Here is a 15,149-nt window from a genome sequence, read left to right on the forward strand (position 1 = left end):
GGATGGATGATATTCTGGAGGTGATGGACTCGACCTTGGGGGAGCTGGGGATGGTGATGGCCGACAGGAAGCTCTGGCGTGGGCTGGTACATGAAGTCACGAAGAGTCGGAAGCGACTGACCGAATAAACAACAACAAACTTTTCCACAAGAGATCCAGATTGACTGAAAACAATGCTTGAGGCTTGCAAGTGCATATTTTTATGGCAAGGAGTTTAAAAAACCACACTTCTCACACCATACTGGAGATCAGCCTGTGTGATTTCAGGCAAGCTAATGCAAATAAGCAAACTGCATCTCCCCAGAACTTTTTCTAGACTATGTACCACTGTTTCCTCACTAGAGGAACCATGGAGTTGTAAGGGAACATCCTACCCGCTGGAAGCTATAGAACTGGAGTTTATGCCTAGAAAAGTGCAGTACAAACGTCTTCTCTGCACTATTGCTTTCTGACATTTCATCTAGAAAACAGCCTGCTCTCTGACTTACGTGCATCGCTGTCCGGTGACAAACCACTGGCAGCCAATTGGTTGCTACCTGAGACTCCCATCAAAGCTCTCTTCCTGAGCTACTAGATCTGTCATGCCTGTGTTCTGGGGTGCTTCAGACAAGGTTTTTATAACTTCATTGCCCTGCCTCATTCACAGAATTTTATGTGGGATTCAGACAATGTCGTCTTCCTCCTGTAACCCTTCCATATTTTCCCACCGCTTCACCTGTCTTTTCTCTTACCGCAGAAAATCTGTTCAGGAGAAAAAATGGAATAGATGCACAATACCTTCTAATTAGTAAATGGTAGGAGCCCTCTGTCTGGAAACACCTGTACACGCCATGCTCCAGCATTAATCCCAGCCTAGCTCAGAGATTCTGCACCTTTCTCCTACCTGCTTTGACTTTTCTCGAAGCCAGCCCTCCCCAACCTGATGTCTTCCAGATGTGTTTGACTACACTCCTCCTCCATCGGGGATGATAGGGTTTTCAGTCCAACACATCTGGAGGGCACCAGGTTGGGAAAGTTTGATCTAAGCCAGGGGTTCCCCAACGTAGCACTTCCAATAGCACCCACAAAGCTCTTCACTCCTTGCCCCCTTCAAAACAATTTTTTAAATAAAAAACATGAAAAACATGAGGGTGCCAGGTTCTCCTTCCTGTTCCTTAACCTGCTGCTGATCAGCTGATCAGCAGGCAGGAAGAGAAAGCAAGGCAAAGGGAGAGAGGGGAAAGAAAGAGCAAAGCTAGAGGCTAGGAGGGGGGAGAAACAGCAAGATAAAGAGGTAGGAGGAGAGAAAGAACAAGGCTAGGGGCTAGGAAGGGAGAGAAAGAATAAGGCTTAGGACAAGGAAGGGAGACAATTAGTGAGGAAAGGGGCTGAGGGAGAGAAATAGCAAGGCTAGAGGCTGGGAGTGGAGAGAGAGAAAGAGGGAAGGTCTGTGTGGATGGAAGGTTAGGTGGACAAGGAAGCAACTCTTTCCATTTCCTCCTTCCTCCCAGCCTCAAGTCTTGCTATTTCTCTTCCACCTTCCCCGGCCACACCTCTTGATTAGCCAGGCCTCCATGGCAGCCATTATATGACTAGTCACATCCTCCATGGAAGCCATTTTGTGGTGGTGTTCACAGCAGTTTCTCAGATTCCCAAATATGCCCCTGCTCTAAGCTGTCAGATGAGTTCCACCATTTGGGCCAGTGCCCTTTTGGCTCATCTGGTAGTTGTGGGAGTGCCATGCATGGCTATCGATCATGATGTTTCTCCTGATCTGGCAAATAACCTAGCTGGTCTCTTGAAACCAAGCCAAGCACTGAAGACCATGGTCACTAGCTAGCAGAATATGTTCGTGCCCCATCCATATATATGAACAGGAAGTTCTCTTTTCTCACACAGCAGAGCCCTTACATTACATTCAAAGCAGGGCCAAGCCAACAGTACTCACTGTTCTTTATAAACATTTTTTTGGCAGTGTCAAAAAGTCCATTCCTTGATTATTTTTCAGTAACTGCTTCAAAAGTGTTCACCTATTCAAGAAGCACTGTCCTCCCTTTGAATTGACTTTGCCCTCTGTGCCATCAACACCTACACAAAACTAACTTGTAATGCCGCACTGTGATGTCATCACATCCATACCATATTCCCTGATTGATGGCGATCACCCATGTGATTAAGCCAGGAAGCACTGCTCTCACTCTGAACTGACATCATTTCCCCCTCAGCTGTCTGTGGCAGGCCCAGTATGAGCGACAACGCTGGAGGACAGACTCCTATTGGGCTTGCATTTCTTAATGGGAAGAGCAGTTTGACCATGAACAATTACCTGGGATGGAGTGGGGGATCGCCCTCCCTGGAGGTCTTCAACAAGAGACTGGAGAACCAATGGTTGGGGATGCTCTAGCTCTCAATTTCCTGCTGGTGGTACCATCAGGGCCTGACTCTGGGGTGGATGTTCAGAACCCCACTCAGTAGAATGAATAGGAGGGCCCCCAAAGACAACAGGGCTGGCTTACCACATTTTGAAGGAAGTTATATACATTGTCATCTAAAGAGCCCCCTGCCATAAGATAATTAAAGGCACAATCCTATGCATGTTTAGAAGGCCTACAACTCCCAACATGCCCAAACCAGCATGGCTGGCTTGGGCATACTGGGAGTTGGCATTTTTTCCTGTCTAAAGATGCGAAGGATTGAAATTTAGCAGGAAGCTGGCCTAGATGGCCTACAAGTCCCCTTCCAACTCAGCTGGCTTGGGCATGCTGGGAGTTGTAGGTCTTTTTTCTGTCTAAACATGCATAGGATTGCAAATTGAGCAGGATGTTGGTCTAGGTGGCCTAGGAGTCCCCGTCCAACTTGGCTGGCTGGGGCATGCTGGGAGCTGTAGGCCTTTTTTCTGTCTAAACATGTATAGGATTCCACCCTAAGTCAATTGAGCAGGAAGTTGGACTAGATGGCCTACAAGACCCCTTCCAACTCGCCTTGAGCATCATTAGCCTTCTTGAGTACCATTTTTCTTGGTAGAAAGGCGGGGTTTTTATTTTTATTTTTTAATTTTATTGCATTTATATCCCGCCATTTTTCCTCCTGCAAGGAACCCAAGGCGGCTTACATTATCCTCCTCCTCCTCTCCATTTTATTCTCACAACAACAACCCTGTGAGGTAGGTTGGGCTGAGAGTCTGTGACAGGCCCAAAGTCACCCAGTGAGCTTCCATGGCCGAGTGGGGACTAGAACCCGGATCTCCTGGCTCCCAGTCCAACACTCTCGCCACTACACCACTCTGGCTCTCAGGGGTACAATTCCAATCCAACCCAATCCATCAGTAAACTGAAATATCCTGTGCAAGGAAGCAACCTTACCAGTTGATGCTGTGGCGGAACAGGATACTGCAGTCCTGAAACGGGCTGATTTTGCAGCATTTTCTGGAGCATGATCTTTTGCTGTAAGGCTAATGATATGTTTGGTGGCCTTTGGAGAGGCTGGCTTTGGAGAGGCTGGGCAGTTTGTTGCTGCTGCTGCTGCTGCTGCTGTGTTTGCTGCTGTTGCTGGGTCTGTTGTTGCACAGCTACTGAGTTAGGCTGCTGCTGGGGCTGCTGCTGTGCATAGTGCAGAAGGGAAGGCTTGCTTTGGGAGCTCAAAATGGAAGGCATCTGCTGACTGGCTTGCTCCGAGCTGAAATGAAACAAAGGCTTGATGTTGTTCTGAGGCTCCTCCAGCGACATCTGGCTGTTGCTTATATAAACTCTGCTGAGGTCCTGAGGCTTTCTTTGCATGATGGTGTTTATGGAACTTCCCTGGGACATGGAGTTTGGCCGGTAGATGTAGTTACTCATCCCTTTGGATGGATTCCCATTTACAGGGACTCCAGACATTCCAGAGTTCTGTGGACTGAATTGCTGCTGATGGAAAGAAGGGCTGGAGATTTTCTCCTGGACAAACGATCCAGCGGAAGATTCCGCAGATGACAAAGCAGGCCAAGTGGATGATGGTTGGCTTTGCTGACCTTGCTGAATCAAGGCATGTTGCTGTCGGTTGGCCGCTATTTGTTTCAACTGCTGGGCATGAGAGACCTCTTGCCAATTGGCCAATGGTCGGTTGGGAACAGAAGACACTTGAGTTGGAGGAGTTTGAGTCTGAGGTGCCGAAGGAATCGGCGATGAGGTGGACATGGCAGCACCAGACATTGTGAAAGCTGGACCTGTAGAGGAAGGCCTCATTTGGGGTGACCCCACAGAAGATTGGCTCATAGCTGGTGAATACTCTTGCTTGATCACCATTTTATCCATCTGCAGGGAAGAAGATCTGACTGGAGGAGCTCTCTGGATTTGCTGCCCAAGGTCAATGTTAAATGGCTCATCTTGCTTGATGGTAGCATTTATCATGTTTTCTAGTTCAAGGTCACTCATAGGTGGCACTGAAATATTAGTCAGTTCATTGAATAGCTCCTGAAGTTCTGGGTCCATCAACTGGTCCCCTGTATCTTCTCCATATCTATTAGAAAAAACCTGGGATGCCTGACCATCCAAGTGTTTACTGCAAGACAGGGTTTCTCCTGGCTCTTTCTTTACCTCCTTTAGAGCCATGTTGAACATCCCATTCGCATTTGAGTGGGCGTTGTTTGTTGGGCTGCTGACTTTCCTTTGTGAACATTGACCAACTGTCAAGGATCCTAACACTGACTGGTTTTGGCAATTGTTACTGCAGTGCCCACGTCCCACAGAAAGATTATTGTCCCCAACTCGGATCCTCTTAATATCAAGGAAGGTGCTGTCAGCAATACCATTTGATCTCTTGTTATTGGCTGGCGACAGATTTACCACCAGTTTTCTCTTCAAGGAACCTTGGAGCTGAAAGAAACAAAAATATCCTTTAGCAGATATTCAAAAATATCACTATAATTAATGCATTAACATGTTGGGTCTAATGTGGTGCCTATAACACTGGTGTTGAAATTTTAATTCATGAATGTCTGCCCACTGTGGACATTACAACAGTATCTTCTATCAATGGCACCCCAAAATGGAATATTATATTATCTGTATTCTTACAGACTGCTAGCAAACTGCCAGGCCTTCTACAAAGGTCTTATACTGCACTTTCCTCCTGACTATTTGGAAATCCATGTAGAGCCTGTAAGAGGAGACATATGCAGTCATTTTTTTTTTTAATTTGAAGTAACTTATCTGTTATGCATCCACTCATGCAAACACATCTCACAACCCCCAAACATTGCCCACATGCTCAGAGAACGCTCATGTAGGCCACAGACACACGGACCCTTCCACTCACATATATTCCATTGTGACATTCAACCTCAAAGCTGATCACTGCTGCAGAAATGTGCTTCCTTGCTTCTTCCCACCAACAACTCACAGCCCTTTCTGTCCCAATGCCTTCTGTGCTGAGAATACAACTCCTGACCAGTTAAAACGTTCATGAGCGTTCCATAACATGGCTAATTTTTCAGACATCCAATGATCTGTGTTGCTATAGCAACAGAACCAATGGCTTGGGAAGTTTTGTCCCTTTAACTTTTATTTTTTAGCAAATCTATATGCTCTGTGCTTTAATTTGACCCCCTCATTCATCTCTCTGTAATCTGACAAATGTCCTAAAATGGCATCTATACAATGTGTGTGTGGGATTAGACAGATAGACAGACAGACGAATATGATATTTTTACACAAAAGGGATTATATAGCACACAAGAGGTCCATTGAAATCAATAGATCTTAAAAGTGCTTAACACTGATGAGACCTCCTCCTCCTCCTTCAGGTGCCATCTCCTATCTGAGATTAGCTATCATTACAAGTTATTTTAGTTTTTGATGCTGCTGCTCTGAATAATTGTATAGAAGTACAGCTAAACCATTCCCTCAAATTTGATGGGACCATGCCCCTTTATACCACTTTACTGTTGATGATACTGTTATTTGTTCCCTCTATGTCCCGGTGAAACAGGCTATCATTTTTGCCATCTTACCAAATGTGAAATGAATATTTAGACTTGTTCAGGGTTAAAAAGTTTCGGCCTGAGCTGAGCTAGATGTTTAAGTTACCTTCAGTTTGGTAGGTCCAACTCTGAACAAAATCTATGTATAACAGATTTCATGTGCACTAAATTCAGCTGAAGATTACAATGGGAAGACATCAGTGAGCAGTAATTCTTGGCTACCTAACTTGGTAAAATTTGAACTATAAAGAGAATGGGGTAACTCAAAGGCCACAATAACTCGTTGCGTTGTTTCTCCCCCCCCACACACCACATGCTTTCCTTCTCGTAAACCTGGTAAATTGCATTTGCTTCTTTTCCCAATAATCTTTGTTCTCCTTCTACTAAACCAGAATCACTCTCCCAGCCCCAAATTCTTCTCGTGAAAGGAGGAAGTCTCCAGGCAACAAAAACTGTAGCCTGGCAGCACATTTTGCTCTTCCCAGTGTTTATTTCATTAATTTACTACTTTACAAGATCAGTAGCTCTTCCAAATCCCAGGAGCTTGGAGTAAGTGAAAACAAATATTTATATCGACCACAATTCCCAAGACTGATAATGAGATTTCATTTTCACAACCGTTGTCTCCCAGATCCATGCCAATCTTTAAACTCTGCAAGGAATACAAAGGAATTTGATGGCTTGGCATTGGGTGAAATGATGGGGGGTAATGAAGATCGTTTTAAAAAACCACCCACCGTCACGTACCCACACTGCATTTAAAGCCTTGAGAATTATGACAGCCACACTCCCTTATTTCTGGTTGTATCTCTCCCTGTGATCTTCTCTTCAACCGTACCACCTTTAGGGCACAACCATATCCAGGTTTAGACAGGAAAAAGTCCTACAACTCCCAGCATTCCCCAGCCAGCCATGCTGGCTTGGGAATGCTGGGAGCTTTAGGACTTTTTTCCTTTCTGAACCTGCATGGGATTGTACCCTTACCCACTCAAAAAGCTTTCTGTTGTCTTAAACCAGCCTTCCACAACCTGGTGTCCTCCACATGTTTTGAACTATAACTTGCAGCATGCCTGACCACTGGCCATGCTGGCTGGGGCTGATGGGAGTTGTAGTCCAAAAAATCTGAAGGGTGCCGGGATGGGGAAGGCTGTCTCCAAACATATCAAGCTGTCTTATGCAAAGTCAGGCCATTCGTCTATCTAGCCCTATTTTGTCTATATCAACTAGCAACAGCAGCAGCTCTCTATAAGGCAAGTGTGAGCAGACTTTGGGCTTCTGAAATCTACTTTCTCTAGAACCCTGAGGTCTACCAGCCAGAGCCAGTGTAATATAGTGGCTGAGGGTAGAGAAGCCAGAAGCAAAACGGTGGATTGATGGGTGGAGCAAATGACATACTGCATCCTACAGGCCTAAACTCTTTCATACATAAGTACAAATCTACATCTGAGTTACTACAGATTGTGGGTTCTAACAGCGTAATTTAGGAGGGAGAAAACAGCCTTTTTGTTGTTGCTATTGTTAAATAATACGGAGTCAGAAACCCTTGCTGATCTACTGAAAAATCATCCAGCAATCTGTCAGTAGAACCTGATTTACTTTCTGCCCACCCTTGCTCTAGAGTTGTCAGGTTACAATGTTTGGGGCTGTTTTACTTTAGGGGGGGAAAAAGGCAAGTAAAGGGAGAGACATGATCAATGTCTATATACATAATCATAGTGCAGAGAAAGCAGATAGAAAGACATTTTTCTCCCTCTTTCATAAAGCTAGAACCCAATGGGGTCATCCAATGAAGCTGAAGGGTGGAGATTGAGGACACACAGAAGGAAGGACTTCTTCACACTGCTAAACTATGGAATTCGCTGCCACAGGTTTTGGTGATAGCGACTGGTTCAGATGACAATAAAAGGGGATCAGACACATTTTCATGGAGGATAGGGCTATCAACAGCTACTAGTCAAGGTATATTACCTCCTGTATCAGAGACAGCATGTATCTCAGCACCAGTTGCTGGGGAACACAAAGAGGAGGATGCTGTTGGGTTCATGTCTTGCTGTGGACTCCCTGTGAGGTATCTGGTTGGAAAATAGGATGGTGGACTCAGTAGACCTTGTGTGTGATCAGCAGGGCTCTTCTTGTGTTCTTATGGCAGATATCTTTTTGCCACCCTGCTACGCGAGGTCCTTTAACTGGAGTTATTGGGGACTAAACCTGAGACCATCTGCATACAAAGCATGTGCTCAGCCACTGAGCTATGACCCATTCTTCAAATGTATGTGACCATTCTTTCTTACTGCCCCTTATGCCAGGAACCCCCTCCTTAAACTTCTATCAAGTGTCACTTCTCTCTATCTTCCTTCATATCCCTTCTCAAAACTCTTTTCAAAGAAGCCGTTGGCTTAATTCCTTCGCCCCCATCCCCAATGAAAACAAAAATTAAGTGTGGGTTACTACACTCTCCCTTCCTTCCCCTCAATTTGTGATATTCCCAACTGCTGAAATTTACATTTTAAGTTCCTTGGGACAGGACAGGGACCCATCCTATTGCTTGTGTTGCTTTGTTGAGTGTCATGTATATTGAAGGGGTAATAATAATAAGTACACATTAAATTATACCCACCCACATACCCCTAATTAAGATATTATATCTTTTTGCTCGAGGGGTTGTCAGAGTTCCCCTTATGACTTGGACTCCTTGAGCAACTCCTTAAGGATCTCTTGCTTCCTTAAGAGTCTCACCTTCCTTCTTTTATTTTCTCCAACAGTTTACTGGTAAATTAAAGCAAGCAAATCACAACTAATGGTATTTACCCAATAGAGCTGAGTGATACAAAAGGCATTAAGAGAAAATAAAAGTTGCAAAATGCAAGTTCCTTTACCCTAGCTGTACTTCTCTAAGCTGCTTCTTCCTGCTCCCTCTTCAGGCTCTGGTCTCCCCAACTCTGCCTCTTACTGGCAATCTCGCTCTTTTTTTATACCCTCCTCCCTCAAAACCGAAAGTACTGTTTCAAACCTGAAGAAATGAAACTTAATTGGGGAAATGAAACTAAAACTTAACTGGGGAAATGAAGCTACTCCTCTTAGGGATACCCCCTCTCATCACAAAAACTCCAGGCCTCCAAGCCTGACCTTTTTTCCTTTGGCTTTGTAGGCCTCAAACTTTCACAGGGTACTAGAAACCAAGTAGGGTGGCCACTTATGAATTACCAAAATGGAGGACAGCGATTTCCGTAACATTTGCAACTGCTAATTTATATGTATAGATACAAATGTAGAAATAATTAGTGTAATCTAAATAGAAATACCATCTCACCATAGTGTGGAAGACTGTGACCAGGTGACCTGTGTGCCTGCATGTTCAGCCTGCTGCTGAGGTGCTAACTGTTGATGAGCAAGAGTTCTTATGGTTCATTTTCTTTACACTGGAACTAGACAGGACAGCCTTTCAAACAGAAGACTGTCCTCTGGAAAAAAAGAGCACCTTAGCACCCTAAAACCAAGTGCTAATGGTTGAAAGGGCTGGCTATGTTTAACCTGGAGAAGAGAAGATTAAGGGGAGACATGATAGCGGTCTTCAAATACTGGAAAGGCTGTCATCATGCAGAAGATGGAGCAGACGTGTTCTCCGTTGCTGTAGAGGGCAGGACTAGAAACAATGGGCAGAATCCAACAGGGTACTTACGCCCCCGCAAATTCTCTTACACTTGTGCAAAGGCGATTTAGTGCTTCCAGGGCAACCTGAAATGAGCGGAAATGCTTGTTTCTGCAAGGAGGCAGGTTGGCAGAGCTCCCATAAGGGAGCTCTGGTGACCTGCCCCCTTCCTGAAATGAGTGTTGCTGCTGGTTTCTGGGCTTCCTCTAGGAAGTGCTAAATCTCCCTTGCATAAGTGGTGGGTCCCACTTACGCAACAGAATTGGCAGGACCCAGCACTTGCAAAAGGGAACTGGTGGGATGTAAAGGAATCGGCGGGGGCATAAGTGCCCCATTGTGTCAGGACTGATTCTGAGTGCAGGGAGATAGTTAGCAGCTCAGATTCAGAAGAGGAGCAGCCAGAACTGGGGGAGGCTTTTTCACAGGCCAGTTCAGATATGGGTGGGCGTGTGTCTCAGGTTACCAACTCCCAGATGGCTGGGCATGAAGCTTCCTCCTTACCTCCCTCTGTGAGAAGCAGTGAGCAGGAGGAGGAGGGGCTTGAGGACTGTGACCTAAGAGATGTGAGGCAGAGACGCAGAGCTAAGAGGGAAACGTCAGGGGCGGAGCTCGGACATTCGAACGGGTTAGCAATGCGTGAGAGGCTACGCAGGGAAGCAGCACGCGAAGGGCGGGACCTCCCTCCCTAAGTTAGCCAAGCCAGACAGCCGCCCTTTCAAACTGCGGGCAACTTTAGGTTGCCATTTGAACCCCCTGGAGGTATTCCTCTGTAGCCAGAGTCTTCGAGGATTTGCATCTGTAATGAACCTGTGAATAATGAATTAAAGGCGTGAGACTGAAGCCTCTCCTTTGTGTGTTTGTGAGTGCTTAAGGAAAAAGGGGGCCAAGGGAATCGTGACACACTGGATCCTGCCGAATGGGTGGAAATTGTGGGGAAGCAGATTTTGGCTTAATATTAGGAGAAACGTCCTAATGGTAAGAGCTATTGGACACTGGAACAGACAGCGGTGGTCTGTCCTTCACTGGAGGTATTCAAGCAGAGGCTGGATGGCCATCAGTCAAGGATGCTGTGGTTACAAGATTCTTGCACCGAGCAGGGGGTTGGATTAGATAACCTGTAAGGTCCCTTCCAGCTCTAACCTTCTATGATTCTGCGATTCATTAACCTAGGCCCTACATCTGACCTCCTAGAACAAACCCATGAAGTATATTTTCCCTACATCTTTGGCATTTTTAAAATAAAACTAAATGAAATTGGCAATGGATGATTGCTGACATCCTCCTGTATGTGCCCGCCAGGACCCTAAGATTATCCTCAGTGGTCCTTCTCCATGAGGCTCTGCCAAAGGAAGTCAGGCGGGTGGCTCCCAGGAAGAGGCCCTTTTCTGTTGTGGCACCCTGGCTGTGGAATGAGCTCCCTAGAGAGGTTCGCCTGGCACCTACGTTATACTCCTTCTGGTGACTTTTTATTATCCCAGTATTTTAGCATTTTAGTTTCTTAGTCTTTTAGCTTTGGTGTTTTAAATTCGGATTTGAAATCTCTGCACTGCTTCTAGGTTTTATTCTGGTTGTACTCTTATATTGTAGTTTTAAGCTTTCCTATTTTATATTGTTTTATGCTGCGCCTTGTGGTTTTAATTTTTGTGAACCGCCTAGGGAGCTTCGGCTACTGGGCGGCATATAAATGAATGAATGAATGAATGAATGTATGTATGTTTCCTTGGGAATCAGTGTTTAGAGGCTCCTCTAAGAAGTGTGTTTGCATGTGTGTGGGGGTGGGGGGGGTAGATGCTGTGAATCCATTCCACTCCAGAAGACTATTTCAGCTTGCCAACCAGATAATTAATGTATAATACATGATTTTACCACTTGCTTCCAAAGCAACCCCCCTGCTAAAACAAGAAAGAAACAATGACACTCTTTGTAAACATCTATTTCATTCTGATCAGTTAATGACCTGGGCTGGAATAGTAACCAGAGCAGCATTATCTTGACATATTAGATTAAATTAACGGGGTGGGGGTGGGGTGGCGAATTTAAATTGCAGACACAAAAGGTTTGTCTACATAATCTCTGCAACTTGCTGGCTTAGAAATCTTTCATTGTGGCTTTGATTCCAGTTCCTGGCATGCAATAATGATATCTGTTAGACAAATGCTGCAGCTGATGGGTTATAAAATGCTATGTGTGGTTCACATTGCCAAGAAGCAAAATACGAACACAGAAGAACAGTGCAGCTTTAAATAGGTCAAAATTGTTAATCAGGATGGGGCATTCATTACTCTGTGTGAAACAAATGGGCATGAAAGATCAGCGCTCTGTGTCATACGAGATGTTATTTTCACCCCTCCACCGCATTCGTCCCAGAGAACTCTTTTTTTCCTCCCCATTTCAGCTCTCTTTCATCCATGAATAAATTAACAATCCCACACTGCTAAATCTACAGAAATTAATGTCAACATATATTACCAGGGGATGTGAAGCCAAGAGAAATGCAAGCTGAGCATAGGCGAAACGTTAACTGCTTAACTGATCCAATCCCAATGAGAAAGAAATATCAAAGGCATTATAAATGTTGACAGGATAATCAGGCATGTAAAAGAGGTCACCCAACACCATCCACTGATGGAAGCAGAGCAATTGTTTACCAGTTTTAGAAGCCAGCTTAAAATATTAACACACACACACACACACAGCCATGCACAGGAAGCTCCTAATCCTCAAAAATGTGCCTGCTGCCATGCGATTTTTCATTTTCAACATCCTGCGTGGCAGATTTAAGCTAAGGGCGATTACAGAACACAGCCTGGCAATTGTTTGCAATCCTGAGTTTCCTACAGGACCCATCCCACTGAATGGCTGGAGCTTTTCGGTTTGATTAGCAGATGCGTGTAGCATTCCCTGCGCCCACGCACAGCCGTATCCTTTTATTAAGAGATCCATGTCATGGGGGAATCCCACACATCAGTGGTTTTCATGCTGTGTTCTGGGGAATTCTGGGGTGCCTTGGAAGATGATCAGGGTTAACTCAGTGCGACAGTCAATAACAGCAGACAAGGAACGTCCCTGAAACACAGCTTGTTTGTCACTATCTTCCCCTGCAGCCACAAGGGCATGCTGGGTGTTTTCTAGGGTCCAATCCCAGTTCATACAGGCCCAATATAGCTCGGCGGTAAAGCACTACGACCTTCTGCAGTGCACAGAGATTATGCCACCATCTGCAGCAGGGAGGTCAATGTGGAAAGGGCTTCTTGAAGGGGTAAAATTTGAACATCATAGTCACAGATCATAGCATGTCACAAATCAAACTTTTTCACTGCCATAAATCAAAACTTTTCAGCATTCTTTCAAGCCCCATTCATGCGTGCCTCCACAAAATGCATGATGGACCAAGCCAGTCCCATCCCCCCTTTGGCTCATTGAACATGTTGTTTGAAAACAAATCCTGCCAGACTAATCTGATCTCATTTTTTGATCAGGTAACCTCCCATGGGGACTGTGGGAATGCTGTGGACATAATATACCTCGACTTCAGCAAAGCTTTCGACAAAGTGCCCCATGATATCCTGATGAGCAAACTAGCTAAAAGTGGGCTAGATGAAACAACTATCAGGTGGATCCACAGTTGGCTACAGGATCGGACTCAAAGAGTGCTTATCAATGGGATCTTCTCAAACTGGGGAGAGGGAACGAGCGGGGTACCGCAGGGCTCAGTCCTGGGCCCAGTGCTCTTCAAAATTTTGATTAATGACTTGGAGGAGGAGGTGCAGGGAATGCTGATCAAATTGGCAGATGACACAAAATTGGGTGGGATAGCTAATACCCTGGAAGACAGAAACAGAATTCAAAGTGATCTTGATAGGCTGGAGAGCTGGGCAGAAAACAACAGAATGATATTTAATAGGCGTTCTGCAGCTAGGAAATAGGGGTAAATCAAATGCCAAGTTCTGCATCTAGGAAAAAGAAACCAAATGCACAGTTACAAGATGGGCGATATTTGCCTCAAAAATACTACAAGCGAGAAGGATCTTGGAATTGTTGCCGATCGCAAGCTGAATATGAATATGAACGTCCTGACTGTTAGAGCAATACGACAATGGAACCAATTACCTAGGGAGGTAGTGGGCTCTCCCACACTGAAGGCTTTCAAGAAGAACCTGGACAGCCATCTGTCAGGGATGCTTTGACTTGGATTCCTGCATTGAGCAGGGGATTGGACACGATGGGCCCCTTCCAACCCAACTATTCTATGATTCTATGGTTTTATGAAAAGAGGCGCCTACATGCATACGGATGTGTATGAATGCTCCACATCATTTTATTTATTTGAATATTTCTAACCCACCATGTATCAGTTTTGCTCAGGACGATGTACAGCAACAGCAACAACACCAACAACACACTAGTTAAACATAGAACCATTGGGACCTCTTCACAGTCGAGGGTCCTGATTGCGTAGCGCACCTATGTCCATACAAGTCTATGCACCCTTTTCAGATGTCATGTTGAGGAACAGAGAGGGGTCATGGCTCAGTGGTAGACCACATACTTTGCACCCAGAAGGTCCTAGGTTCAATTCCTGGCATCTCTAGGTAGGGCTGGAAAAACTCCTGCCTGAAACCTTGGAGAGTCACTGCCAGTCAGTGTTGACAGTACCAGGCTAGATGGACTAAGGGTTTGACTCAGTATAAACTGGCTTCCTATGTTCCTAACAGCGTTTCCTTCTGGGTTGGCTCCAGGTTCGAGGAAGTCTGAGCCAAAATGCCCTCCGGTGCTCCCTCTTCTCATCCATTGGTGGGTCCAGGAAGCCTTATCTTATGGTAGCAGGGGCATTCCAGGAAGCTGGGTCTCACTGTCATTTTAATTTCCCACAATGCCCCTGCCATAGCATTCCTTTGGGGTATTCTCGGTAATTGAAATGAGAACGAGACTGGGCCACCCAATGCTGCTCAGACCACTGGACTGGAAAGAAAAACCAAAGGAGAGCCCAGACAGGTTTTAGTATTCAGCTCGGTCAGGGCACTGAGGCCTTAGCAGTTCCCCAAGGATGGCAATGCTGACTCCAGGCCTGCTTTCCTTGATCCCTTCACTGTAGTGAAAAATAACTACTTGTTTTTCGAACTTCAATTGCAGCTTCATCAAACCTCCCCCCAAATAATAAAATGGGTAAATCACAATTCTCATTAAATTGTTTCTTTCCATTCCCAGAACAGAACAGAAAAGAAAAAGGGCAGGGATCCCCCCACCCCCGAATTAAATACGACAAAAAAAAACCCCAAAACAAAACCCCAGTTACTATGGCAGCTGGCAAGTAACAAAGGTTTTCTTTGGCACAGAGTGGCTAAAAGTAAAATCTTAAAGAAATGGAAACCAATCAATATTGCTGAAGCAAGGTTCCTTCCATTTATAGCTTGGGAGCTGTTCCAAACATTATACTGAATGAGGGGGTAGAGGAGAAGGAGGGAACAGAATTCCGGACGGTGCCCCTTCAAATTGCTGCTTGAGTGCGTGTGCGTGTGTATGTGTGCGAGTGTGTGTGAGGGTCACCTTACTCTCCCACACAAA

At 45.3% G+C, this 15,149-nt stretch overlaps 1 protein-coding gene across 2 annotated transcripts in view; it reads right to left on the reverse strand.

Moving 5' to 3' along the window:
- MAML2 (mastermind like transcriptional coactivator 2) overlaps window positions 1-15,149 on the reverse strand; it is a 237,607-nt gene that overhangs the window by 70,401 nt on the left and 152,057 nt on the right. The window contains exon 2 of one of the 2 annotated variants that reach the window (XM_084842644.1): window positions 3,388-4,829. In XM_084842644.1, coding sequence (XP_084698770.1) covers window positions 3,388-4,829 — 1,442 coding nt within the window. Of the gene's footprint in view, window positions 1-3,341; window positions 4,830-15,149 lie in introns of both variants that reach the window. The other variant, XM_084842645.1, reaches the window with a different exon arrangement.

The sequence above is a fragment of the Heloderma suspectum genome, chromosome 3 (assembly GCF_057233095.1).
Source record: "Heloderma suspectum isolate Gila_16-S chromosome 3, 16-S_ref, whole genome shotgun sequence".
NCBI classification, from domain to species: domain Eukaryota; kingdom Metazoa; phylum Chordata; class Lepidosauria; order Squamata; family Helodermatidae; genus Heloderma; species Heloderma suspectum.